The sequence below is a fragment of the Phycomyces blakesleeanus genome, assembly GCF_001638985.1.
Source record: "Phycomyces blakesleeanus NRRL 1555(-) unplaced genomic scaffold PHYBLscaffold_1, whole genome shotgun sequence".
In the NCBI taxonomy this organism is placed as follows: domain Eukaryota; kingdom Fungi; phylum Mucoromycota; class Mucoromycetes; order Mucorales; family Phycomycetaceae; genus Phycomyces; species Phycomyces blakesleeanus.
In genome coordinates this window covers 93,613-121,337 of record NW_017265134.1, presented here as the reverse complement: position 1 = coordinate 121,337, position 27,725 = coordinate 93,613, and the positions used below count along the sequence as shown (strand labels likewise).

General features: G+C 35.4%; 9 protein-coding genes across 9 annotated transcripts; 6 read left to right on the top strand and 3 right to left on the bottom strand.

Moving 5' to 3' along the window:
* Positions 1 to 397: 397 nt before the first annotated feature.
* Positions 398 to 989, bottom strand: PHYBLDRAFT_137853 (hypothetical protein; the record flags this gene model as incomplete). The annotated part of the gene is made up of 2 exons (XM_018429888.1): positions 398 to 783; positions 887 to 989. The coding sequence occupies 2 exons, from the start codon at positions 987 to 989 to the stop codon at positions 398 to 400; spliced, it is 489 nt and encodes a 162-aa protein (XP_018298341.1).
* Positions 990 to 1,447: 458 nt separating this feature from the next.
* Positions 1,448 to 2,862, top strand: PHYBLDRAFT_61350 (hypothetical protein; the record flags this gene model as incomplete). The annotated part of the gene is made up of 5 exons (XM_018440793.1): positions 1,448 to 1,455; positions 1,783 to 1,880; positions 2,085 to 2,115; positions 2,395 to 2,607; positions 2,685 to 2,862. 5 exons carry the CDS (start codon positions 1,448 to 1,450, stop codon positions 2,860 to 2,862), a joined length of 528 nt encoding a protein of 175 aa, XP_018298340.1.
* A 1,700-nt stretch (positions 2,863 to 4,562) lies between these two features.
* On the top strand, positions 4,563 to 7,572 carry PHYBLDRAFT_137851 (hypothetical protein; the record flags this gene model as incomplete). The annotated part of the gene is made up of 8 exons (XM_018429887.1): positions 4,563 to 4,659; positions 4,881 to 5,251; positions 5,704 to 6,666; positions 6,783 to 6,809; positions 6,894 to 6,957; positions 7,066 to 7,107; positions 7,198 to 7,419; positions 7,511 to 7,572. 8 exons carry the CDS (start codon positions 4,563 to 4,565, stop codon positions 7,570 to 7,572), a joined length of 1,848 nt encoding a protein of 615 aa, XP_018298339.1.
* A 1,132-nt stretch (positions 7,573 to 8,704) lies between these two features.
* On the bottom strand, positions 8,705 to 10,943 carry PHYBLDRAFT_184236 (hypothetical protein). Its single transcript, XM_018438905.1, has 8 exons — positions 10,809 to 10,943; positions 10,420 to 10,580; positions 10,250 to 10,330; positions 9,974 to 10,146; positions 9,648 to 9,824; positions 9,395 to 9,562; positions 9,098 to 9,317; positions 8,705 to 9,022 (listed from the first exon to the last, which is right to left on the bottom strand). The coding sequence occupies exons 1-8, from the start codon at positions 10,932 to 10,934 to the stop codon at positions 8,833 to 8,835; spliced, it is 1,296 nt and encodes a 431-aa protein (XP_018298338.1). The 5' UTR covers positions 10,935 to 10,943; the 3' UTR covers positions 8,705 to 8,832.
* An 840-nt stretch (positions 10,944 to 11,783) lies between these two features.
* PHYBLDRAFT_137849 (hypothetical protein) lies at positions 11,784 to 15,694 on the top strand (the record flags this gene model as incomplete). The annotated part of the gene is made up of 3 exons (XM_018429886.1): positions 11,784 to 11,877; positions 14,121 to 14,431; positions 14,531 to 15,694. The coding sequence occupies 3 exons, from the start codon at positions 11,784 to 11,786 to the stop codon at positions 15,692 to 15,694; spliced, it is 1,569 nt and encodes a 522-aa protein (XP_018298337.1).
* Positions 15,695 to 16,132: 438 nt separating this feature from the next.
* Positions 16,133 to 17,747, top strand: PHYBLDRAFT_160943 (hypothetical protein; the record flags this gene model as incomplete). Its single annotated transcript, XM_018434320.1, has 5 exons — positions 16,133 to 16,285; positions 16,312 to 16,600; positions 16,661 to 16,990; positions 17,012 to 17,332; positions 17,641 to 17,747. The coding sequence occupies 5 exons, from the start codon at positions 16,133 to 16,135 to the stop codon at positions 17,745 to 17,747; spliced, it is 1,200 nt and encodes a 399-aa protein (XP_018298336.1).
* A 303-nt stretch (positions 17,748 to 18,050) lies between these two features.
* Positions 18,051 to 19,868, top strand: PHYBLDRAFT_137847 (hypothetical protein; the record flags this gene model as incomplete). Its single annotated transcript, XM_018429885.1, has 4 exons — positions 18,051 to 18,219; positions 18,283 to 18,989; positions 19,050 to 19,357; positions 19,481 to 19,868. The coding sequence occupies 4 exons, from the start codon at positions 18,051 to 18,053 to the stop codon at positions 19,866 to 19,868; spliced, it is 1,572 nt and encodes a 523-aa protein (XP_018298335.1).
* A 4,165-nt stretch (positions 19,869 to 24,033) lies between these two features.
* Positions 24,034 to 24,669, bottom strand: PHYBLDRAFT_61339 (hypothetical protein; the record flags this gene model as incomplete). The annotated part of the gene is made up of 2 exons (XM_018440792.1): positions 24,034 to 24,126; positions 24,229 to 24,669. The coding sequence occupies 2 exons, from the start codon at positions 24,667 to 24,669 to the stop codon at positions 24,034 to 24,036; spliced, it is 534 nt and encodes a 177-aa protein (XP_018298334.1).
* Positions 24,670 to 25,730: 1,061 nt separating this feature from the next.
* On the top strand, positions 25,731 to 26,914 carry PHYBLDRAFT_160940 (hypothetical protein; the record flags this gene model as incomplete). The annotated part of the gene is made up of 4 exons (XM_018434319.1): positions 25,731 to 26,048; positions 26,107 to 26,412; positions 26,492 to 26,677; positions 26,753 to 26,914. The coding sequence occupies 4 exons, from the start codon at positions 25,731 to 25,733 to the stop codon at positions 26,912 to 26,914; spliced, it is 972 nt and encodes a 323-aa protein (XP_018298333.1).
* Positions 26,915 to 27,725: the final 811 nt, after the last annotated feature.

Sequence of the window (27,725 nt, the reverse complement as noted above, 5' to 3'; positions counted from 1 at the left end):
TTTTGGATTGTTTTTTTTTACTATATAATGTCTTTTATACTCTGTGTAAATTAAGAGCCACTAAAGGAAAGGAGAATTGGAGATCAACGAGAGCAAAATCAGTGGATATGGTACCAAGAGGATATACTGCCCAAGTATGCTTAAACGATTGGCATTGGTTGAGCAACAGCACTAACTAAATTCGATATTAATGGATTTCTTTTATTTTAACAGTATTAATTCTTATGCCTTGAAGTCTTAATTATTCTACATATTATATTACAATCGGCATTTTACATCTGTAGACATAGTCTTGAAGTTGTGATATCTTCAATGCCATTCATATTAGATATGGCTATATATAAAAAGTGTGAAACGTTTTTTTTTCTACAATCCTTTGTACGTATATATCTAGTAGTTATGAGTTGAAGCGACAACGTAGGAAGACATGTACGTGTGGCAACTTCCGAACACTTTGAATTTCTGGAGGATTAACCCAAAAGACCCACTCCCAGGACTCTTGGCCATATTTCTCTTCGAGGATTTGCTGGATTTGTGATCTTGTGAGCGGTAACCGAGACCAGATAAGAATGTGGGATATTCCTTCTTGAACATCATAAGGGAAATCATTGGGTAGAATAATAGTAGCCGGATGATCGGCAGGTTCATCAGATGGAAAATGCAATTTTGTAGACAAAAGGTAGTTCTCAATTGTACCGTATCTGCTTAATGTGTCCTTGATCCAATTATCGTATTCAGCCTGAACCGCCTTGCTTCGATGGATTTGTTTTATTTGATTGGTTGCTAACCAGATTACACACATAATATATATATATATTTTATTGGATTTTGGATTTTTTGGATTTATAGATATGCATAAATGACAAGGGAATGGCGTTTGGCTTACAAACATAATAGTATACCTGCTCCCAACTAAATGAGCCTTTGACAGGGATCTTTGGCTCATTAGGGACTAGGTTGGACTGAATTGTTTTGATATTGGGAGACATGATGGTTGAGAGTAAAGACTGTTTGAATATCTATATGTCTATATATTTTACATTTATATAATCTATATACATGACTGCTCTTTTTTTTATGTTTTATATCATATCACTAAAATCTAAAATCTAAAAATTCAAAAACCCGTGTTTCATCATCAAACCCTTTCTTTCCTGTTCTTCTTTCTATTCTTCCATTATCTATATATGTATTCAAACGTCATTAAATAAAAGGGACAAATGACGATGACAAATACAATCTTACGTAAGGAATCCTGCGAATAGGAAACCAGAACGCATATAAGACTGATCAGTTCTGGTAATTAAACACCAGCCTAAACACACTATTTTTAATTTAGATACAGTCAGAGAGGTAAATTTTGTCACCCTAAGAAAACTGAATGGCACTAAACTAAAAATGATTGATCCTTTATGTCTAGAAATCTTGCTCTTTTAAAATAAGAGAAATGTCACAGTAAGTTGAATCAAATTCACCTAAAAGATGATGTTTGCTCCTCGACTTCAAACCGTTTATAATGGATATTTATCATAAAGTTGAATAATTTTGTCATTTAGAACGACTGTTAAAGTTGTGTAGGAGTTCAGCAGGTATATCGTTACATGTCTCAACAATTCTATGACACTCTTTCTTCAGTCAATCGTTTGTGGCGTTTCAGTTTCCCTTCTAATATTGCCCAAGGTTGTTTAATTGGATTTAATTTAGGGGAATATAGAGGTAGATACATAAGTCTATAACCACAATTTTCAATTTTTCTCATCATTGGCTTTGATTTATGTATAGTACAGTTATCGATCACCAAATAATTCCCTTTTACATCTTCATTAAGTTCCATGATATCAAACAGAACATTCATGAATCTGATAAAGTGCACAGCTATGGTATCATTTGATATTGATTATGAGCTATATTTATTATCCTCAGCATACTATGTAGCTGATTCTCCTATAATAAATCTACCTATAATATATTTTTTGTTGTTTGCTACATTTTTTTTTCTTGCTTGTAGATGCCTTGTTACTTTAAAGCTTCTCTTTTTGGGTGTGATTTCTTTATCGTTTCATGAATAACGCTTGATGGATCAGCAATCTTACGGAGACTAAGTTTTATGGCGTGGTACGATACTTCTATCAAACCTAACTAATTCATTGCGTCTATCTGTCCGGGGTCCGGTTTTTCTCTCTAGTCCATCACGGAAAAATGGCCTGTATTGAAAAAATACAATATATTTATTGTATCCATTAGCTTCACTACTTTGTCCCTGCACTTTGTGTTTATCTCTTTCTCTCCTCACGCATCTAGCTCTCACTATTTTAAGAGCCACAGCCTGTTTTTGAGAAACTTAATTATAGAATACTGTCTCATACGAAAAACAAATACTATATGTTCAATTAGTAACCCTAAAGTTAGAGTTGACAATAAAGAGATAACAATTAGGCACAAATACACTATATCAATAACTAGCTATGCAGAGCGGTATGAGTTGTTGTCATTAAAATGTGACGCAATCTCGCTTGATACTTTACTATTTATTGGCCTTTTTACACATATCAAGTCTTTCTCTTTCTTTCGCCTACTTATATTCCCAGAGTTTGGCAGCACCAGCAGGTAAGTAATCCACATACACCCTATTTTTTTTTCAAAGCACAAAAGAAAATGTTTATACGAATATTCTGTATCCTTAGGAGCCCGATAGAGCTATTTCATGACGGCAAAAAGGCCACGATTTGTGATCCAATAGAGCCAAAATATTACCCCCCACCAGGAAATGTTGTCCTAAAATTAGCGTCCAGACTGTCCAGACTGTCCCGCCAAGCTGTTCGTAAAGTTCCCCAAAATCTAAAGGCTCTGAGCTCAATTTGATTGCCAGTTCTGTTGCAAGATTTTTATCCCCGTTCTCTTCTGCCCATGAAAGACTACAATTGGAATCCGATGCTGTATCCTGAGTATTTAAACAACGTGATGAGACCGATGAAGATAGGTTGCGCCCTGATATCTTAATTCATGCTGAGCAGCATGGTAAGGTCGTGGAAGTCGCTTGCAGGGAGGTGAAAAATGTAAATGCCACCCACAAAAAACTACATGAGAATAAAATGCGTGTCCTAGAAATAATAAAATGACAATTGCATATGCGCTTAAGACATGCAAAATCGTCTAATGAAGCAGTAACGTTTGGAATTTTGGTGCAAGGTAAGTCTTAAAAATGCTTAGTATAATCTACATAGAACTAAATATTATTTGATTGTATTGTTTACAAAAGGCCTTTCGGTGACACTTCTTCACATGAATATGGACCTGGGTAAAGGTGTCTATGTGTACCATGAGCAGATACCATTCACTCTACCTACTACGTATGAGACTCATGCACACATGGATACTTTCCTAGAGTTGGTATAAAGTTTCAAGGTATACTTGGAACATATTGTTATTGCAGTAAAAATAGCTGTCAATAGTTTCCATCTTATAGCAAAGCATGGCTGATTCTTTATAAAAGCTAGAAGGCAGTAATTGTAATGCTATTTGGGACGTGTATAAAGATTGTGTACGCCCAATTTTCTCGTCATTTACACCGATTTATTATGAAAAGAAAGGGAAACGTTAAGAACAAAATGGAAAGATACTAAAAGGACAAGCTAGAATTTTTTTGGTTACGGACATTCAGTTTTCTTAATGACAAAATTTACCGTTCTCACTGTATTTATAAATTGATGGATTGTGTTTTTGACTTGGCCACAAGTTTTCTTGAATGACTTGTTTGTGCAGATTTTTATTATTAATTAAGAGATGGTAAAACAGCACTGTTTCAAGTTGACTTTATATCTGTATTAAGCCTAATTTATGTGAAGTATTTAAAGCAGTTTCGTAAACTAATAATTAATTATAAGAACTAGATATCCTCACTAAACTGAATGACATTTACACTCATGTTATTCAACCTTATATTCATCCATAAGATATTTAGCTTATTCCAGCCAAAGACTGAAATTAGGCCTTCCGTCAAAAAGCAGACAGAAACAATAAAATACAATTTTTGGTCATAAATTTATTATTATAAAAATAATGACTGTAAAAAATCCCCAATGATCTCATCACATATTTAATAAGTAGGATGTATCTTTATTGCCTTTCATACCGTGAAACACATTTATAAGAGAAGATCCATTAATAACAGGTTTTCTCTTAAAATTGCGACATGCACCTTCAAATTATGCGACCTGCAAATGTGTTTCGCTCGATACTTTCCATTTTTTTCTTCTCATTCCTTTTTCTTTTTGTACAATTTTAAAAGGCCGAGCATTGTTTATGCAACAGGCAGTAACCAAGCAATAAATAAATACATGAATACATAACACACACAGACACACAAACATACACACACACACACGTATATATATATATATATATATATATCATAATAGTTTCTAAACAAGGCAATGTGCTCAAAGTTTCAATTGTTCCCATAATTGGCGCAGTCACTCAACACACACACACACTCTCCCTCTCTCTCCACTTTATATATTTATATATTTTACTATATTTTACTTTAACCCTTTCTTCCCCTAATGTCTAGACATCAAAGAGACTCACGAACCTTCGTGCCAACCAATGTCCATCATAATGCACTCACAAAACAGCTTTTAACATTATTCCCAGGAGGAGGTTAGATTTATACAACGACAGTAACATCAATGCCAACACAAGCAAATGAACAAATGAACAAATAAGCAACTGAGAAACTGAACAACTGAGCAAATGAACAAGCAAACTGATATGATCATTATTTTTCAATTACAATCCCTTCAATATGGATTTCACTTTTCCCCCTTTATTTATTTATCGAACGTATACACACATTTATATATATATATATAAATGTGTAGATCCTGACTATTTTGAAGAATGTCTGGCCTATTACGAACACAATCATGTCGAACGTATTGCAGAGAAGATCTGCGCTAATGGTGGTCATTATCCCTCCATTCCCAATGACTGTCTGAAGAATCGCGTCAAGCAACTCAATCATTCTCTACGTATTTTGGCAGTCGACTTATTTCCAGATTGTGATATTAGCTATTTAAGAGACAAGGTGCTTGGTTACAACCACAGCCACATTGAGCAGGTGACAGAAGATATCGTACAATATAGATGGCCAGAAAGACTTGAATCTGGCAAGATTAATCGATGGGATTTTATTAAAAGTGAATCCTACAAAGCACAAGCACAGGAACAACTGTCGATTGATTTTCCACAGGTAATAAAAAAATATAATAATATGCCTTTATTATTATTATTGCAATAGTTATAATAGAAAATAAGAATAAGAAAATATAGGGTAAATATATAGGTAGATCGATAGAAATACAATAAGTATTTTGAAACGTTTATTTTGGTAATAGCTTGGCTATGAGATATCAAATAATAATAATAATAGAAAACAATATATAACGTTACCATGGCTTTATATTATTGAAGATTAAAAATACATAATATATCTTTATTTCTACATATATATCTATCTCCTATTTTATTTTATTTTATTTTATTTTATTTTTCTATTTATATATCTACACACACACATATATATATATATATATATGCCTATATTTATGTGTTTGTGCCTGCGTATATGCATGGATGCATGTATACATGGGTGCGTCTATTTTCGTGCATGAAAATATCCATACTATGTCTAAAAAAATACAGATCTGGCGGTCCTCCATCAGAGCAGTTCTGGCAGAAAACAATTGGGATTATCTCAATACCCGAGACCAGCTTGAAGAAATGGGCTCAGGCAGCATCTGGAGATCGATCCGTAATTTTTTTTTACACTGGTCTATCCGCCGCTCATTTAGACCAATCTTTGAAAATGAACACAGATCAGAGTTAGAAAACGAACTGGACGAATTGAGGATGCGGCACTTGAGAAACCAATCTCAAAATGACCAAAAATTTGCTCACCAAATCAATGAAGAGGAATACACGAACCACAACCAGCTCATTACCTGTCTGTGCTGTTGTGACGATTTTGCATTCGAAAGTCTTGCATTTTGTAGTGAAGGAGATCACACCTTCTGCTATTCATGTGTTAGTCGCTTTATGTCCGAAGGCCTCTTTGGCCAGGGATCCTTACGTGGTGTACAACGAATACAATGTATATCACCCACAGACTGTGCTGGCTGCCTGTCTCCTCTGATGCTCGAACAAGTCTTGTCGCCCGATGTTTGGATGGCATACGAAAAGTCAGTTGTGGAAGCCAATCTAAACCAAGCGCACCTGACAGTTGTCCAATGTCCTAATTGCACTTATGCCGAAATCGACGAAACAATTCCACCTTTTAATCAAATCCTCCGTCGTACGACCCCTTTATTCCGTCTGGCCCGATGGCTTATGGTAGTTACAATAGTCCTATCGTTTTATTATACTTTGTCATTGGTATTGCCTACATTGCTTACTACGCTTCCATGGCTTGTACGACAACAGTGGGACTTGGAGAACGATATGAAGTTAGTCTACGATCGGATAGCACAAGCAAGACGAGGGAAAGCCTTTCAATGTAGGAACCCTACTTGTGCAAAACTCTCATGTCTGACGTGCATGAGACCTATCCGAGGTTTACACAACTGTAGAGAACAGGAACAAGACGGGTTAAGGCTCTATGTCGAAAAGGTAGGTCAAGATAATAAAACGATGATTTCATTTTGGTGAACGCAAGTAAACGAGAGCACGAACATCCCAAGTTTAATATCTTTTTATTTCCTTTTCTCTGTTATGTTTTTGGCTAGGCCATGGCAGATGCTGTCAAAAGAACGGTAAGCGATAAATCAATATATATATATATATTACAATTAATAATTCTACCACAGCCTCATCAAAATTGTAACTATCATTTGTAGTGCCCAGTTTGTAGTTTATCTTTTCAAAAAGAAGACGGTTGCAACAAGGTTGTTTGCAAGTGTGGTATGAATAGCTACTAATGCTATTTATCTATTAAATATTTGGTCAGCAATATATAACTGTTACATATCCTTTTATTCTTCTTTGTATTTGTGTTTATGAATATACTAGGATATGCAATGTGCTATGTGTGTCGAAAAGATATTGGCAAAGGTAATACTAAAAAGAATAATAACAAAAAGTCAAGTATATATTTTGATGCTCTTACCGAAACTTTATTGATAACTAAAATGTTTGGAATAGAATCATATTCACACTTTTGCGATCATTTTCGAGTGATACCTGGGTCTCAATGTAAAAAGTGTACCAAATGCGACCTATACAAGACCGATCCTGAAGATGAGGCAATCCAGAAGGCAGAAGCAGATGCTCGAAAAGAATATCTCAGAGCACATCCGAACTTAGCCCAACAGTCCGTTCGTGCAGATATAGCTATAGGTCCAATGACTACACTAGAGAAAATGGGTAAACACACACACACACACACATATATATATATATCTAGCTATCAATTTTAGTACTTGATTATTACAAACTTACGCTTCGATCCTTTTAGACTCATGGCGACGTGAAAAGATTCTACAAACCCTTCAGTTTGGAATGGATTTGTGTATTTAATATCCTTATAATTCCTATATCCATAATTTTCCCACACCCCCTTTCCCTTCCATATGCTCTAACCAAAGTACTATAAGAAGTGCTGATTTTTGTTTTTGTTGATATTTTTTATTGTTTTTTTTGTCTCCTGTTTCTTTCTTTCTGTGTTTCTTTCTTACATGAATTAGCTTCTCTTCAAAACCTATTCAACATCCATTTAGTTGAGATAACAATATCATCATTTCACTTTGAACCCCTTGAGTGAAATTTCATAAAACATTGGCTTATTTTTTCCTTTATTGTCTATCACTCTAAGCTAAAATTCAAAATCAGTTTTGGAATTTGAACGCACACACATTCAGAGATATATATATATATAGAGAGAGAGACACACACACACACAGAGAAAGAGAAAGAGAAAGAGAGTCGATTAGGCACAAATTTATATTTCGTTTAAAAAAAGAAAGCATCGTTTACAAAAAAGCTGTGACTACAACATTTTTTCAATTTGAGATTGAGACTATTCTAAAAAATAATTAGACAAATAATATTGGTGTCTAAAGTGTCTTGTAATAATAAACAACTGTTGTCCCTGTAAGTTAAAATAAATAAAGTACGAAGAACTTCGTATTAATAGCATTAACCACTCCAGAAAGAATAAAAAAGAGAATAGAAGGGTGTGTCCCAAATTATATAAAGAGATGCAGAGAACCTGCGAAGAAACGGTAAGCATATTAGTGAATGGCGGCAGAAAAGAAAGAAAGAAATAAAGAATCCTAATTTGTCTCAATTTCAAGTAGAAACAATAGATAACAGTTAAATGATCAAAATTAATACATAAATCCCTTTATCCACCATCAAATTATAAGCTACAAATATAATTTTTTATCCTATTTACTTCATTTCATCTCTATCTTTAAAGAGCTATTAATTCAAGCTTGTTTCTTAATAGAAACAGATAGTTCAACGAGAACCTTATTCCTCACAAGCTCAGCATAAAATAGAAATAAGTACACAAAACGTTTATCGCAGCATATACCATATATAATCCAACAATCCAACCATCAGTGGAAACCATCAAATTTTGTTGCTCATATATAAAAAGCTGTAAGTACGGCTACCGCATGGCAATTTATAAAGAGCACAACAAATACGATCAGTATGTCATTTTTTTTTGTAAAAAAACAACCCCACTTCTTTAATATAATAATAGTAACATAGAAAAGATGTTTGCAACTTGATACAATGAGCAATTCAACAGTTTGTTCCTTGCTTCATTTATTATTTCCAGTTGACCTTCATTTGAAGACTGACAGGAAGACTAGCATCTGTTACTGTAATAATATCACCCTCTTCCAACAATTCTGAAAGGGTCTTTGACAAGTTGGGACGAGTAGCTATTTCCAGTGCTGGAGGAGCTTGCATGTAAAGCGAGAGACCTTCAATTCGCAAACTTGGTTTCTTCATTTGTCTAAAGACAATATAGACAAGAGTCTTAAAATAGTATACACACCCACAAGCTGGTAGAGATATACTAAAAACTTACGCATCAGGTTTATCTTTTAGCCAGTCGATCATTTCATCAAGCCGCATGTTGGGATCAAGAGTTACTGATGAGGTAAGGTTTCCACAAACGGGACATTCTGGTTTCTTTTGGTGCTCAAAAGTATAGGTATAGATGCCGTCATTTCCAGTATACATCATGTAATTGTTCAAATACGGCGCTGTCGATGTTGCAATCTTGAAAACTTCATTACAGCAAGCGGCTTAATTGTTCAAATTATTAAGAAAATACAAGTTTATATCTTACATTTTTTAAGTTTTTAAGTTTTTTTTTCATTACCTGCAATCACAGCATTAGTCGAGGCAATAGCTGGAATGATATTCTTCACCACACCCTGGGTAAGTGAGTAAGTAACGCCAGTAATATTAAACTTCTCCGCTCTCGTCTGGGCTTGTTGGTATAGCCAAGTAATGTGTTCCGGATTATCAGTATCATACTTTACTTCCTCTATTTATTTTTATTTTCAAGAAGTCAATATAAAGCAATATAGTTATACACTATTATATATATATATTCATTTCATTTTACTTACTTCCCCACACGCGTGGCCATTCCAATACTGATGCCCATTCAATACAATGCTCAGGAAGACGAGGTGTATTTGCAATGGTACAAATGGGAAATGTTGTTGGCTTATTGAACATGTCCAAGGAGCACTCATAACATGAGTTAATTGTTGGTAATATGACACGAGCCTGTCCTTTGAAACCTGTATGTATATAAATGCGTGTATTTATGCGTAGAAGAAAGGGAATGGGGTTTGAGAGAAATAAAGATAAATATTAACACCATTACAAACATAATTGTACCTCTGCAAAAGAAAATAATTTTTTTCTAAAAAAAAATACAAATGTCAACCTTCAGTTCCGCCGTCAATTAATGGCTTGAGACTGGTCGGGTCTTCATCGTCAACCATATCCACTAGTTTTGCATTAATCCAACGGCGGGCTTCAATACTATCCAATCCACAGATAACTGTCTGGAACTGACGATAATAATCATCATCTTTGTCTTGGATTTTTCCAAAGTAGCTTTATAGTGACATATTAGCTCACATCAATCAAATTCAACTTAATAATTTGGAAACAATCATTCGAAATTATCAGTGGGGAAGGGGAGAGGTGGTCTACTTACGGAGTCACTTGTACGCCTGGTACACGCTGCATCACAAATTCCGCAGCAACAATCGCCTTGGGTTTTCCAATATCTTTGCGTCTTTACCAAGTTTCAATAGATCATAGTGAACACATATACTTACACACACCCACATACACGCAGATATATATCCGAGAAAAAAAGTTTACCGGAAAAGAAATTGGCGATTAAGATTACTAACGTCAATAGTATCCATGTCGATTACATCCAGGTTCTTGAAACCAGTGAGTGCCAGATTCTTAAGAATCTCACATCCTAATCCACCCGCACCAATAACCAATATTCTAGCTTCTTCCAATGCTAATACAAGCTACGACAGCCAATATACACGTTAGCATACAAATATTTGTTAAAGAAAAAGACAAGAAAACAAAAATAGAGAAATTATTTTCTTGCTTTTCCTTTAATAAAAATAAAAATAAAAATAATAATAATAATAATAATAATAATAATAATAATAATAATAATAATATTAGTAGTATTAGTAGTATTAGTAGTATAGCAGTACTAGTATTAGTAGTAGAGCTGAAGTACATACTTCTTCACTGTCCAAAGGGCGTATTAAACCATTCTCTAGATCCCCATCAAGATCCATCTCAGCAGGAGAAGCATTGTCGAGTTGCATTGAAGGTGTATCTGGATCTTGTACGGTCGAGTGGGTCATAGTTTGGTCTTCTTCTAGTCCCCAAGAGAAGAATGAGATGGCAGAGAGGACCAGCTGACTTTATAGTCCGTTACCTTGGGACAACGCAATATGTGACGTTTTCTGTCTTTTCGGGTCAGGCACAGACATACGTATTTTCTTTAATGTTGCAATGAAACCTCTAATTAACTATTGACAGAGGAAAGAGATCCATTCTAGACGCGCTGTTTGTAGGATTGAGTCTTCTTTTTGTTACCAGACAGCCAATAGGAAGCTATCTCGTTCCCTGCAACATGATTGTCAATAGATTGCGTACATCCGAGTCATGTTTGTCACAATTACATCAGGAATGTCTTATAAAGTACACCATGTACTATTTTTTTTATGTTGGGCCCTTATATATAAATATATATATAGGGTTTTATTTTACATTTTCTCTTCGTAAGGGAAAAAGAAGAGAAAGAGGAAGAAAAAGATTCTTAAATAAGAACTATAGATTAATTTTTTTTTCACTTTTTGTTAATACAAGGTTTTAGTTATCAAATATGATCGTACTGCAGAGATGAAATCCTTTTTCAACGACTTTCTGATTATTACTGGAGGTACGATCAAGAGGGAAAAAAGCTTGTTATCTTCAGCTATAAGATTGACAACCGGTTTATATATTATAAACAACATTGTTGTGGGGAGAAAATAAAGCAAAATATAATATAGACGAAAGAATTCGTGAGAACTTGTGTAGGTTGTTTATTTCAAAAGAAAAGTAAAGAATGATAAAATTCGATTGTCTTTCTTCACGGAACTATCTACTGATATTTATATGTTTTTCTAATTTGTAATTCAGTGTGTGCTTAAGTAATCTTTATCACGATGAGTCATCTTCCAGGAGTATTGTTCTTCTGGAAAGATCCGGAAAGACCAATTGATATGATACTTCTCAAGTCAGATCAGTCCAAGAGTTTTGGTAAAGAAGAGCATTTATGCTATTGGTAATATTTTAGTATTCCGACCCAGATACTCAGGTAATGTTTCATAATATTAGATAGTTGTAGTTGTAGTCTCTCAATTAAGTATTTGTATAATAAAAGAAATATGTAGATGAAATATAATGATGCCATATATATAATGTATATGTATTTGTATATCCCATGTCATGGTGATAATAATAAATAATCAATTATGTGTATGATGATCTGTGTATTAGATAATATCATAAAGGGAGATCCGTTTGACTGGAATAGCTGAGGATATTATTTTATCCTTCAGTCTTACTCTCAGATTCAGCAGTAATCAATACTCATTCACAACAAACATGATTATGATGCTTGACATTCTCCTTAATTTTCTGATTTGGCTGTACTGAATATAGTTAGAGCTTTTAAGACCTTAGTATATAGTCAAAAAATAAAAATTGTAATAATTCTATAATAGGGGGTTTCACCAGCTTTGAATGTTGACTGTTGGATATAGTGGTAGTTTAAGCACCAGCCAATAATAATAAGTATCGAAAAAAGACTGGTGAAACCCCCTAATGACCATTGGTTGATATGTTTTCTCTCATACACGTCAAAATTCATATATACAATATTCTTGATTAGAGTACCCATAAATATAGTGCCTATGCCCAAATTCCCCACAAGTAAGTTAGACTTCTATAATTTGGTATCAAGATAACTACTTTTATATAGATTGATTATGTTTTATTTTTGACTTTGCTTCTATATGAACTTTGCCATCAATCATACATAAAGTACAAAATTTACAAAATTTTGGCTAAGTCATGACATCTAGAGTATTGAACTATTTTTTTAGATGCTTGGATGCTTGTTTTTCATTTTTTGAAGATTCGTTATAGCCAATCATTTTCCGAATTAAACTACTGCTATATCCAACAGTCAACATTCAAAGCTGGTGAAACCCTCTAATGTTACAACATTTTCAAATCCATGGTTTTGGATATCTTCTATATCTTTAAAAAATTAGAAAATTAGCAAGATCACATGATATACAAAATCTGCCTTAAATTCAGTCTTTTTGTATATCACGTGATAAACGATTCACTCTATCACACCAAAAGAAATCAGAGTCCAAATTTGGACAGGTTTTAAGCACTGTTTTGTCGGCGTTTGCTGAGAGCAATATAATTGCCTTATACAGAATACAATAATTTCAGTACAGAGTGTGTTTTGAACTTCATTTTTTAAAACAAATTTGAAAATAATGGGTTTTGAAATGCAGCAATTTTATTCAGAAAAAATATTGGGGGGGGGGGGGAGGATTCAACTTTTACTAGGGTGGGAATCAGGCTAGGCTAGGCCACTACTACTAGGCCACTACTACTAGGCCACTACTACTAGGCCACCTTTGGACTGATGCTTAGCTTTCACTTGACCTTCATCTGATGCCCGCCCAAAATTTACCTGACTACTGAAGCTACCTAGATTCCATTGACGCTCACTGACATAATATATGGAAAAGCAAATAATAGTATGAAGAGACAAAGATGCTGGCAAGCTATCCATATAAATACAAATAGAGATATTCCTAGCTAACCTAGAAAAATGACAAGAGTTAGGAGCTGTATTTACACTTATAATCAAATAGTAAAATACCTTTACTATAAATAAAGAGATATGCTATTTGGTGTAGCTTTACTTATCTGAAATGTAAACTATGTGTTAGTATGAAGTGTTTTGACTTGGAGCAGTTTGTTTCTTTTTGTAAAGCTTACCTCACAATGACAAGTACTTGATTAAAAGACTTTTGATTATTTAACATATAAAAAAAGTAACATACAGTTTGATTTACTTACCTAAACTGATTACGAGCATGATTTGAGAATTCTATATAAGAGTAAAGTATTAATCATCAGCCATTACAAGTTCTGTTTGATGAGTAAAAATAAAGAAGGAAAAAAATTAACTTATAAAAAAGAAAACAAAGAAAAAATAAAGAAAAAAAATATCAAGTGAAATTTAAGACTCAGAAGGTTATTTAAGTTTGTATTAGTTTCATTATTATCAGACACCTTTCTTTACTTCCTTTCATTTAATTAACCTTACTTTATAATGGGCAAAGAACAACTGAAATACAGCAAAAATTTGAGCAAAATTAAGCTCACAAGCCATTCTTTCACCTGCTGTTTGTGCTTGAAAGAGTGCAGCACATCGTATAACCTTCAGTGACACATTCAGACACATGACATAGCAACCTCTTCGGATTCTTTGACTGAAAACGCACTCAGCCTTAATGTTAGAAGCATTCTTAATTCCAAGAGAGAATTTAATGTAGTCAAAGATAATCAAGAAGCATTGTTTCAAGCTGATATTTCGATCATGATCGAAGAAGAACAAGAAGAAGTCATGGGAGAGAATATCTCTTCTCTTAAAGAAAGAATATTCAACATGATATTATCGACAATTAACAGTAATGAGGAATCAGATCTCCCTACCCTGGCTTTTGAAGATTGCCAATCCCTTTTGGATTTTTCTGCTACTTCAGATGAATGGAATCGAAGCGTGCCCCCCTTCTTCCCTTTTCAAAATCTTCAGACCTTAGTTTTGTAAGCGTTTGTTGACAGTGACGACAGCATGATCTCAGTGTCAATGCTTACAAAGGTCATGTATACCATCAATTTGTTGTTTGAGTTGAAGAAAAGAGCAGACGAGACCAAAGCAGATTTCAAGCTGCCAAAAGTCGGAACTCTGTTGAATTATCAGCATAACAAGTTCAACAAGGTCCCTCTGTTCCCTACCACCATCAAGAAAGTGACTATCAAAGCTACTTCGAATTTGGGTTCAGGAATCACCAGTCAAGTGAAAACCATAGACTACTATTTCAACTTACCTTCGGATCACTTGTGTCTTCTCTTGGCAAACCCCCAAAAGGCCCCTTATCTTTCAGCCCTCTCAGACTACACCGAAAATCAGTGTCTTTCTGTCCAGCAAGGAGAAAAATGGAGAAGAAATCCTTTGTTTCAACATCCATTTATTCAAACAAATGGCAAAGACTTTTGGATTGGAGATGTTGCCGTGTTACATAGTGGGCAATCTATTCTAGTTGAAAGGTTCTACATGAAAGACATGCTTGCTCTCTTTGACGGATATCTTGTTGAACAAGGCTCTGACAGTGAAGGCCATGCTTTACATAAAGTACAAAGCTCTCCTGTCACATACGAAATCAAGTACCTGGTTTCTGCTTGGCTCCCTCCAATGTTCTATAGTCACCCCAAGAACTGGTCTTCCTCTGGTGAGGCATCCTTGAATCCAACGCACCATGGGCTGTTGTTCAAGAGTCATCCTATGAAAAAGCCAGTATTCAACAGTGCCAACCAGTTCATTCGATTTCAGAAGGCCATCATCACTCCACTTGCCATCTTTTCTGATGATACTTCTGGGAACCTTATGAAAACGCATGGAATGTACGACAGTGTACTGGTCAACTTCCCTGCGATGCCATACAGCATGAGAAATAGATGCGAGAACAATTTCTTTGTCACAGCCGTTTCCCAGCAAGCCAGATTCAAGTCGACCCATCTGATGCCCATTATAGCCACAGATCTAAAGACACTAGAAAATGGTGTTGATATGTACTCATCAACATACGACGAGACTGTCACTGTATGTGCTCCCTTGCTCTTTATCACAGCCGATAATGTCCAACATGCTGAACTTGTTGGCTTGAAGCATTTGACGTCAAATTTCCCGTGTAGAAGATACTACTACCAAAACCTGTCCAGATTTGACTTTGACAACTTTGATTCTGAGTATTTGGTGTGGTGATCCAGACACTTGGTTGTTGGATTTATTACATCTAAGAACATATTCCTATTATTATAGTAAAACAGCTATCATTACAAGAACAAATGAATAATTTATTTATTTTACTTATGGTAAATCAATAAGACCAATAATTAATTACAGTAAGTACTGTAATTATGACAGCTCAGTAAGCACTGAGTTAATATGAGGACACTGCAATTAGATTAAATTATAAACATAGCAGTACCAGCTCTCTAATATCTAAATGAACTCAGACTTAAGAAATTAAGATGTGACTGACAAAGCAGATCGTGTTTTGATATAAAAAGGACAACTTTATATTCTTTAATAAAGACAACCTATATACAGTCTCAAAGTATTCTTATATACGTCTCAATCTTTTTACTGTTGATTTTATTCTATAAAACTTCACATTTGGTTCGCGACTGCCAGCACAGAATGAAAGAACATTATAAGATTGCAGCTGCTGATCCAACTCATAAAGAGAAGGCAATTCCTGGTATATTACCAAACGCTGATAATCTCTATCTGAAAATGGAAAAGCCTACCAATAAAGCATTATTCTTGCTGATCTTGGATATAGTCATACTGGTACCAACAACCTACTGTGTTTGCAGTCCTTTGATCCTGCTCTTGATACACCTGTAGAGATTTTGCATACTGTGGCTCTTGGAGTTTGCAAATATCTTGTTAATCATCTGTTCAAGGAAGTTTTAAAGGGCAACACTGCTTCACAAGTAAAGTTATCTGATTTGCTGGAGCAAAAAAAAGGGTCTAGGGACTTCACAAGAACTTTCAGAAAGAAGCTTAGACATAGTGGGTCTTACCTTGGCAAGGAGTTCAAGATTCTGGTGCAAGTCTTGCCACCTATTCTTAACACTGAATTTACTGACAACACTGAAGTTAGTATGATTACTAAGCCCTTCATGGAACTTGGCATTCTATTGTCTCTTTTATTCATTTGAGAGGTCGATTCTGATTTTGATCAATATCTCAACAATGTTGATAATACTGCTTGTCGTCTTGTCAAGCCTTTGTACGAATATGATATATATGCCAACACTAAGTTCAGCTTGACCCTGAAGACGCACCTTCTGCTGCACTTGAAAGAAGACATCAAGAGGTTTGGTTGTGCTCTCCACTTTGAGACTGAAAAGGGTAAACAATTCAATAAGTTCATCCGGACTCATTTGGTGTACTCAAACCGTCATGCTGATAACAGGGATCTTGCCCTTAAGTTTGGAAAGCAGGACATGCCCAGACACATTGCCAGTGGAAGCTCATGGATTGACAAATGTACAGACACTTGAGTAAAAGGTGGATCTGATATCTTTGCCTTACTTCATGATCAAGGAATCAAATTTTCCGACAATTTCTTTGGCAAACACCAGGAATTCGTGGATAACAATCACGTGAAAACAAAGATAGTTGCTGGTGTCTCTGTCGCATTTTCTTACAGTAATAATGCTAACAGAATGTTTGTTGGAAGGGTGGTGGAAAGTAATAGTGTTTTGCGCATTCAGCATTACCAGCTCTTCTCGCCTAATCTGAACTTGGTAACAGTCGGATGCCAGCCCATTGAACATTACTGCAATTTGGAAGACGTTAAAATTGAATGCATGCTACATCTGACTTCAGGTGAGCATCTTTCTCGCATCAACCTCCTCAAGTTTGGATCTTATCACTTCTTTTGCAAGAAGTACTTCCATTTTTTTGCTTTGAATGAATAAACTTCTTATTTCTTCGCCCCCCATTTTTTTTCAATTGCTTTTTAATTTCAGTTTGGACTATTAAGTATTTCTATTGGGTGCTTCTCAAAAAATAACAACAAGTTTCGATTTTAGAAGTACCAACCCTTCAAAATTATTTTTTTTTGAGATTTTTCTGAAAAAAGAAACAGTTTTCAGCCTAAGTTAACTTTTATAGATAAAAAACCCTTATTTTAGGCTCAGAGACCCAAAATTATCATTTTTATACAAGAATTTCTCTTGGTGTGATACACTCTATTCTACCTCTAAAAAATTATATCTTACAAAAGTCACATGATATATAAATCCTTCTCTCTCTTTCTTTTTTTTGTTCTTAAAATTCTAACAGCTATAATAAAGAAAATATAAAAAAAAACTGCTCTCTTTAAATTAAATAAATAAAATGAAAATAAAATGAATAGATAAATAGATAAATTTGTATATAATCAAGTGGGCGAATTACTTTTCAAGATCATAACATGTGCCTGGAAACCTCTGATAATGAATATCAATATAATAAATAACAAAATTAAATAATAGAAAAGAATTTGCACATCTCTTAAGAAAATTGCAACCTCAAATCCTTAGTATCTAAACCTAAATCCAAAATGCTTTCAATTGAAAAATGTTGCTCTGCATGCAAAATGACCGGTCATAAATGCAGCAACCATAGAAGCTGCCCCATGAACCGAAAGAATTGTACTCTTCTCATTCCTCAAAAGAGAACAAGCAATGTTGTCTCCACTGAAGTGGAATATCCTGCAGAGAGCAGTAGATGTAATAAAAATCTCATTGCTTTTAAAGTTTTTAATTCTTATAATTGTTTCTATATATATTTAGCTACTAATATGAGAGTGAGAAGAGAATCTCCTGAAGATCAAGTAGTGCTTCAAGAGGCTACAAGTCCTGTGATTCCTGAAACCGAATCTGAGAAAATTGAATCTGAGAAAATCGATACTGTGGACACTGATATTAAACCTTCTGATGATTCTGAAGAATCTGATAATGACAAAGAAGAGATAGTTGTGCCAGCTGCAATTGTTAGATTTTGCCCAACATGTCACAGAGAAGATCATCGTCATAATACAAACAGACTGTGTCCTTTCAATTCCAGATATACCAGGAATGACTCCAGTAATCAACGTTTGGCTACAGAGAATATTGCCCGACTTCCAGCTCTCTGTGAGCCAGAAGTTGATAACAAGAGAGAAATGAACGTTGAATGTAGCTCATGCAGAGCTTTGATGTGGATGGACAAAAGAAATGGAAAAGCATCATTGAGAAATCCAACCTTTAGCATGTGTTGTGGAAATAGAACATCTGTTCTTCCTAGCCTTGAGCCAACCCCACCTGCAATTGCTGAACTTCTTAACAATAGAACTCGAGATGAAAAACAGTTCCTTTCCAAAATCAGAAGCTATAATGGCACATTGAGTTTTACATCATTGGGAGCAAACATTGACCACAGTGTAGCAAACAATAAAAGCGGAGCTTACAACTTCCAAATCCACAGAACAGTATGCCACAGAATAGGGTCAATCACTCCTGTAACAACTCACGACATTGATCATCCCCGGTTTGCATAAGTGTACATCTATGATGCTCAGTCTCAAGTTCAACATTGGCAGCATCAGGCTTCATATTTGAGTAGAGAAGTGCTTGAAAAGTTGCAATCGGTCTTGGAGGAGACCAACCCTTTTATATCTTTGTTCAGATCCATGGAACAAGTTTCTCACAATAATGGCCATACTGCAGATTTAACCTTGCGCTTGATTGCAGAGGGACCTCAGAATCAAAGACAGTACAACGCACCAACCACCAATGAAGTAGCAGTTTTGATTATGAACAATGATATATGCACAACAAGAGATATTGTTCTGCATACACATACAAATGACCTTCAGTCCATAAATGAGTATCACCATTCATATGATACTTTTCACTATGTTCTGATGTCCCTCTATGGCGAAGATGGCTGGAACCTTGGCTCAACCTCTCTTTCTGGAAAATGCATAACAATAATGCAATAGTATTCTAGCCGCCTCATGTATTGTTGCAATTCCCAACATCATCTCCACCTCTTTGGCCATCTTTTTCAGCAATTTATTGTTGATATGTATGTAAAAGTTGAACATAACAGACTGCACTACATAAACGCCAACCAAGACAGACTCAGAGTAGACATTTACTCTGGAATACAAGATGCAATTAGCTTAAATGATAATGATATTGCCAATATTAGAAAGAAGGTTATCCTTCTATCTTCTTTCATTGGTAGCCCACGACATATGCGCCAGTTATACCAGGATGCAATGAGTATTGTCCATCATTTTGGTAAACCAGATCTATTTATTACTTTTACCTGTAATCCCATCTGGCCAGAGATTACCAGCTCTCTTTTGTCTGGGCAAAAGGCTAACGGCTGACCAGAAATATGTTCAAGAGACTTTAACATGAAGCTTACAAAGCTCATGAAGGATCTTATGAAGAAAAAGATTTTTGGAAAAGTACAGGCCTTCATATATGTCATCGAGTTTCAGCAGCAGGGGCTTCCACATGCACATATTCTATTGATTCTTCATACTGACAGTAAGCCAAGAACGATTGAAGACTATAACTTGATAGTTTCTGTAGAAATTCCTGATCCAGTAACCGAGCCACTTGCATATGCAACAGTAACAAAGAATATGATCCATGATCTATGTGGTAATAAATACAATGATAAAGCTTGCTGCATGAAAAATGGAAAATGTGAAAAAAACTTCCCAAAAAAAATTAACAATGAAACAATGGACAATGGAAATGGCTACCCATTATACCAAAGAAGAGACGAGGGAAGACATGTAAGAAAGGGAAACCACATGATTGATAACATATGAGTTGTGCTCCATAACAAGTATCTGTGCGTGAAATACAATGCCCACATTAATGTGGAAATTAGTACATCAGTTTCAGCTGTCAAATACCTCTACAAGTATGTATACAAAGAACATGATTGCACAATGGCAAATATCCAATCAGCAACAGCAACAGCCAGCACCACAAACAGCAGTATTCAGCAAGAACAGCCAACAAATAAAATAAATGAGTTTCTTGATGCTAGATATGTCTCAGCTTCAGACGCATCCTGGAGAATATTCTTCTTTAATGTGGTGATCCAGACACTCGGATGTTGGATTTATCACATATAAGAACATATTCATATTGGGATAGCGTAGTAGCTATCATCTTGTCAGTATAAAATATATATAAACGATTAAGTAATCAGCCCAATAATTATTACAGTTAGTACTGTAGATAATATCTTAAAGATTGTTAAGATAATTATATCATACTGCCGGGTAAACTGTGTCAGATCGATATGGAGCTAATTTAGTAGGAAGTCCTAAAGCTCTAGTATAAAAGAGAAAAGAATAGCTAAGAGCTAAAGAAGTACGATTTATGACTTGATGTCATAATTGTAACACAGACACTAGTTAAGCAGTAAATACACTCTAATAACCAAATATAGTAAAGGAAGAAAGCCTTAAGAAACTAAGACGTAATGACAAGAGCAGATTGTGTTTTCTTATAAAAAGGGACACTTTTTATTTATGAATAAAGAAAAACTTATATACAGTCTCAAAGTATTTCTATACGTCTCTATTATCAAATATTTTATTTTTCTGTTGTTTCGTACCTGAAATACCACATTTAAGCTGCACCAAGAACATCCAACACATCAAAGACTGGCAATATATACCAAAAATACTCAGAATGTGTATTTTTGGGATAACAACAATCTGGATGCCCTCTCAATGACAAATGTTGGCACAACATTGACAGCATGGTTCAAGTATGACAAGGAGCACATAGATGCTCACAAACATCTCTACCACGATTTTTCTTCTCATTTCGTTTGGAATGTAAAAGATAAGACTTGGAAACCAAGACAGAGATATTCACGAGGAACAATTGGGAGAGTGTACACTGTATTCCCAAGAGATTCAGAGCAATATTTCTTGCGGATCTTGCTGCATAATGTACCAGGTGCCACAAGCTTTGAAAATCTATGAACTGTTGAGGGTGTACTTCATGAGTCAAATCAGGCTGCATGTAAAGCTCTTGGCTTATTGATCGATGATTGTGAATGGGATGCTTGCATGGAAGAAGCCACTGCACATAAGTTGCTGTCATCAATGAGACGATTATTTGCTGTTCTCTTGGTATTCTGTCAGGTATCTGATCCTTACGCTCTCTGGATTGCCCATCGCTCCTCAATGATTGAAGACTATCTCCACGCAGCAAAAACAGAACACAATGACCCTTCTCTGGAACCAATTCAAGAAATGTACGATAGGTGCATATGGAGCATTGAGAATCATCTTTCCGTGAATTCTGTATCTATTTCTTCCTTTGATGATTTCATGCTTCCACCCTTGCCAACTATACCAGAGCAGGCACATGCTAAAAAAAAACGCACATTAATAACAGAACAAGAAGACCTCTGTGCCAAGGCATTCACTTTATCAGATCCTGACCTTTTTCTGTTTAACAGTAAGCAAAGAACAGTGTACAACACAATCTTAGATTCACTAAATGCAACTGAGATATCTTCCCAATTTTTCTTTATCAATGGCCCTGGTGGTACTAGCAAGACGTTCATATTCAATGCATTACTGAGAAAGGTTAGACAGCAAGGAAAGTTTGCCCTTGCAGTAGCAACAAGTGGAATTGCTGCATTATTGCTGAATGGTGGCCACACAGCACATTCGCTCTTCAAGATCTCACTTGAGCTTGATGTAAACTCCATGTGCAATATATGGGCAAATTCTCAAGTTGCTCAGCTACTTAAAATGACCAAGTTAATCATTTGGGACGAAGCATCAATGATTATCAAGGATATGTTCCATGCCATTAGCTGAACAATGCAAGACATTATGAAGTCTATGAATTCACTACTTGAGTGTGTACCCTTTGGGGGAAAACTCTTTGTCTTTGGAGGAGACTTCCATCACGTTCTACCTATTGTCCCTCAAGCCTCTAGAGCTCAAATAGTAGAACAATGCATTAGTAAATTATGAATGTGGAATCAGGTTAAATACCTGAAACTAACAACAAATATGTGTATTGCACAGGCAAGTAGTCCAGCTGAAGAAACAGACCTTAGAGAATTTGCTGCCTATCTCTTGCATGTTGGAAGTGGATCAATTCCTACAGTTGGGGGGACTATACAATTTCTGTTCGCAATTAAATGCTTATCTATGGCTCTACTATCTTCCACCTGGCCAGTGCCATATTTTCCGACCTCCAAGACAATTCAACAAACATGGATTACCTTATGGGCCGTGCCATACTCACTCCAAAAAACAACGATGCCAAAAAGATAAATAATATCTTATTAAGACAGTTTCCTGGAGAGCCACGGGAATTTAAGAGTATTAACAAAGGACTTGATGAAGATGCTCTTTTGGAATTTCCAGTTGAGTTACTCAACAGCTTGGATCCTGGATCCCTTCCTCCACACTCCCTCAATCTAAAGAAAGGTTACCCAATTATGCTTCTCAGGAACCTCAACCCTAAGAACGGTCTCTGTAATAGTACACATCTAATTTGTGATTCTTTTGGTGGTCATGTTATCAAGGCGACTGTTGTAACTGGCTCACACTCTGGAAAAGTTGTTCTGATCCCTAAGATCAAACTCAGTCCTTCCGAATCAACCTCAACCATATCTTTTCAACGCTGCCAATTCCCTGTTTGTCTTGTTTTTGCAATGACTATAAACAAGTCCCAGGGACAGATGCTTGATAAAGTAGGTTTATACCTCCCTTCTCTGGTCTTTTCTCATGGCCAATTATATGTTGCCCTTTCCTACGTCTGGAAACCATCTGGTATCAAAATTATGCTCAACAATACATATGATCCAAATATGCCACAAGCCACCATATATACTGAAAACGTTGTATACAATGAAGTACTTTCCGAAGACTAAGCCAAATAACCTATGCCTATGATATATGACCCAAGTACTTTAACAAAATTATGCCAATTTCTTTTCTTACTATCAAACCTATGTACTCTTTATGCTGTTTTATATTTATGCCAAATGCAAACATCTTTTTATGTTCTTATTTTTCTTCTCAATTCCATATATATCTATATCTTTAATAGTATAATTTATTTTATAAGCTTCTGTCTCAACAAAAGGATATAGAAAAATAACCATATTAATTGTGGCATACAGTATTTGAACTTCCAATAGGGAAAGGTTTTATATTAACTTCTGGTAGGCTCTGGGGCCCCCCGCCAGGGAGGGGGGAAGCACCACTCCCCTAGTAATATAATTATATATTGACACAGTTGTGGTGTAATGACCGACTGAAAGCATCTCCAGCAGTATCTAAACCCAAATACTAAATATCCAAATTAGGAAACTGGTGTTTAGATTTTCCAAAAAAACGTCTCCAGCAGTTTCTAAACAAAAATCTAACACCACGGATGAAATTTGATATCAAATTAGGAAATTGAAAATGCATATGTTATCTTATTAGCTTACTAAATATATTGCTCATGTAATTTCCTTTTATACTTATAAATCAAAACTTGTGTCCTTTATAAGGGAATGCTTGCAGTACAGACATCTACAAATGTATTTCTAGTATAACAGAAGAGAACTAAAAAATGACTTAAAGAAATTGGAATGTTCTATTGAGATAAAAAAAAGATATAAAAAATTAATAAAAAGAAATAAAGGAAGGACCAGTATGAACCAAATTTGTTGAGGTTAACAACATATTTACAGCTAACTTTCAGATGCATGTCTAATAGACAAACAACCTTCAATTCATCTAGTGGCATGTATATATTATCAGCATATTTGAGTGCTAGACAATAATTGTTGTTAACAGCATGTGCGGATGGATATTTGATATACAAATGGTATACTTTAGAAAAAAGCACTATTCCAATGATGATATGTCCATTGCTTTGTCTAAATAGAGCAAATGTGTTGTCTTTTAACATTCTTCCAGGGGTCAAACCTGTACCGTTGTTGTCTGCAAATTCTCTGGACGCACCGAGCAAAGTTTCATAGAATTTCCTATCAGAGTTTTGTTGCATGTATTTTGCAATAGCTTTTCCACAGGTTTCCCTTAAACCGTTTTTGCCTATCCATGATCCACCATCAATAATATGTCTTGTCATATATTGTTTACTAAATTTGAGACATATATCTTTCAATGTGTTCATACAGTTTGTATGAAACAAGTGTTTACAAATGTACTTGTTGAACTGCTCTCCCTTTTTGGTCTCGTAGTTAAGAGCAGATCCAAATCTTTATAAATCTTCAGGTAGATGGGTCAACAGATGGACTTTTGGCTTGAACGTATAGAATGCATGTTTTTTATGTTTACAGTTAGTGTTGTATTTGTGTAGGGCTTCAATTAGACTTCTAATGGCAGAGTCTACTTCACTGATATATGTCTTTTATTGACTGTTGATAGATCAAACAAATACTAGAAAGCATAGACGGCTGAGATGAACAAAGAGGGAAGTGATTTCCTGTAATACTTCTGTATCTGCAAACTTTATGGTCAAGATTACTGGAAGTATTTGGATTAGTACTGTTGTAAATGAGTATTGACTACTGCTGTAATTGAGAATAAGTCTGAAGGAAATAATATAAGGCCTCAGCTATTCCAGTCAAAGGTGTCTACTGATTACTTTATTATTTAACACACAGGTTTAGCATGCATGATAGTGATTATATTTCATATGATGATATCACCATAATATGGGATACATCAGTGGATTATTATAAGCATAATTATAACTCATAAACACATTTACTTTCGATGTTAATACTTCATTGGGACTACACACATTTATATAATTAATCATACATTAATTATCTCAAGATCACGTTGCTCTGATTAAGGCTCAGATAGGATCGATTACCTGACCCCAGTCATATAATTTTCCCAATCCAAAATAATATAAATAGCAGTAGTAGTTCAGTGTAGGAACCTGGTCAAACTTTGATACAAATTCCTTTCTCAATAAACAAAACCTACACAAGTTCTCACGAATCTTCATTCCTAATCTCAAATCTTCAATTCTTTCTCTTAAAAACTTCTTCAACTTCAACCACCACAACAAATACACTTGTTCTAACAATTCAAGTATGTAAACTTGATACGATTTATTTTTAATTAAATTTACATAAATTTAATTGTAGAATGACAGCAATAATAATAATATAATCTGAAACTAATCATTATAACCTTTCATTTTATTATATTCTGTAGACAATGACTAACACAAGACGTGAATGCACAATTGCCCTTCGTCCTGTTGAGATTACCAATCAGCAGCTTATGGAAATACTTTCTACTGTGAGAGCTGATATGTCTACTGTAAAAGGACAGATTGGCAATGTTGAGCAAACTCTGACCAACGTGAATGGCAGAATTGGCGTTCTTGCCACCACCAGCACCAACACCATCAGTGCCATAGATAGTTTGGCCAGAACTCCCCTTGCTGCTCCTGTGAGAGCCAAACTCACTGTTGCTGCACCTGTTGTCATCTCCAACCATGAGTCTACCCGTGAAGAATCTAATGCAGTTTATGTGAGTAACATATTATAAAATATTTTATCAATTCATTTTCTCATGATTTATTTATCAGGCTCATATTCACAACCTTATGTGGAAACCCAAGCTTAGCTTGAGAACGCCAGAAAATATCCTGGCCAGCAACCTCAAGCCCAGATGGGATACAAATGTTGCTTTCAACAAATCTCCCAACAGGGAGATAGCCGAGAGACTTCTTTCTAACCTTGAGCGCAGGTTTGGTTCCTCTAGTATGAGACGGAGTGACCTCCGAAAGAGGTTGCACACCAACTTCACTAGTAGAACCCGTCGTGAGAGAATGTCTGATGATGAGATAGTGGAAACAAATGCTCTTACACGAAGAGCAGCCCGTGCAGATGATGTGAGTATTATACTAATATATATAGTTTATAGTTGAAAATTAAAAATAAAAATAACAAATTAACAAAACTTATTACTAGAATGAGTGTCACTGTGTACTGGCATACAAAGACAATAAGGAGGCAATTGATCTTGTAATGCTCAGAGACTGTGCCAACACTCTCCAAAAAGCAGTAATGTCAGATGGAGAGTCTGCTGATGAAATGGACGAGGATGGCATAAAACATGTCATTCATATTGTACAACCAGGCTGGAGAAGCGATGAGGTAGATTAATTTGGAGTAATACTTTTGTATTGGTGTATTATTATATTGAGTGAATTATTAATGAATGTATTTCAGTGTAACCGTTTCATTGCACTTGTTGACACTTATGCTGTCCAGGCCATGGGGTCAAGTGCTAATCAAAGAATCTGTAGGATCACTACTAGTGTGTCTAACTCAGCAGTCCCAGATAACATTAGCCCCAATTTTCCTTGGTGGGCTCTTAGGGACGGGCTCTAAATAAAAAAAATGTTTCTCTCTTTTTATCTACGTATTACTTTTTATATACACAATACTATCAATATATATAGAGAATTTGTTCTGTTTTTTTTTGTATAAGAAAAGGAAATTCAAGTGGGGGTTTTTTTTTATTTTAAGCATAAAGCTTTTTTGGCAAAGCAATTACTAACATCTTACTAACATTTCTACTTGTAGTAATCCTGGCTGTAGCAATCTCAAAAGATGCGGTGCACAGGTACAATGCAATGGCGACTATCGGGGGAGAAGGTGGGGAGACAAAACTCAAGACCGTCATCCTCACGCGATCTATCAGAGGAAGTATTAAACCACTTGATATATGCGAATACATGTCGATGATTATGAACCATGCGAGTCAGGTGGAGATTGCTGTTAGAAGGGTGTGTAAAGGAGTGTATGAAGGGATACTGTATTTGTCTAGCATAGGCTAGGGTATTTCTACTGTCACTACCAACAAACATTACATGGACAAGAGAACCACAACTAGCTGAACCGTTTTTATCATGGTACTATTGACCAAGTAAGTCAATGAACTTCAACTTTGTGATTTCATTGTCAACAAAGAAGTTTGTGAGTGTGGCATATTGGTAACTGACAAGGTTGGGAAGATCATAGGATGTTTTGTAGTGCTGAAGCAGATGTGCATAGTCGGTTTCATCTATCAGTGATGTTTTTTTTAGCTGAAGAGGAAAAGTCGAAGGAGGGAGAGGTTTGTTACCCTTTGGAGGAAGATGTGGGTTGGACAATGCTAGTAAGAATGATTGCAATCGGAATGGACAGGAGGAGAGAGTAA

Coding starts and splice junctions, on each gene's coding strand:
- PHYBLDRAFT_184236 (XM_018438905.1), bottom strand. CDS start 10,934: ATGACCCACTCGACCGTACAAGATCCAGATACACCTTCAATGCAACTC. Junction 10,331..10,419: donor AATCGCCAATTTCTTTTCCG/GTAAACTTTTTT, acceptor AACTTGGTAAAG/ACGCAAAGATATTGGAAAAC. Junction 9,825..9,973: donor AATTGACGGCGGAACTGAAG/GTTGACATTTGT, acceptor ATATACATACAG/GTTTCAAAGGACAGGCTCGT.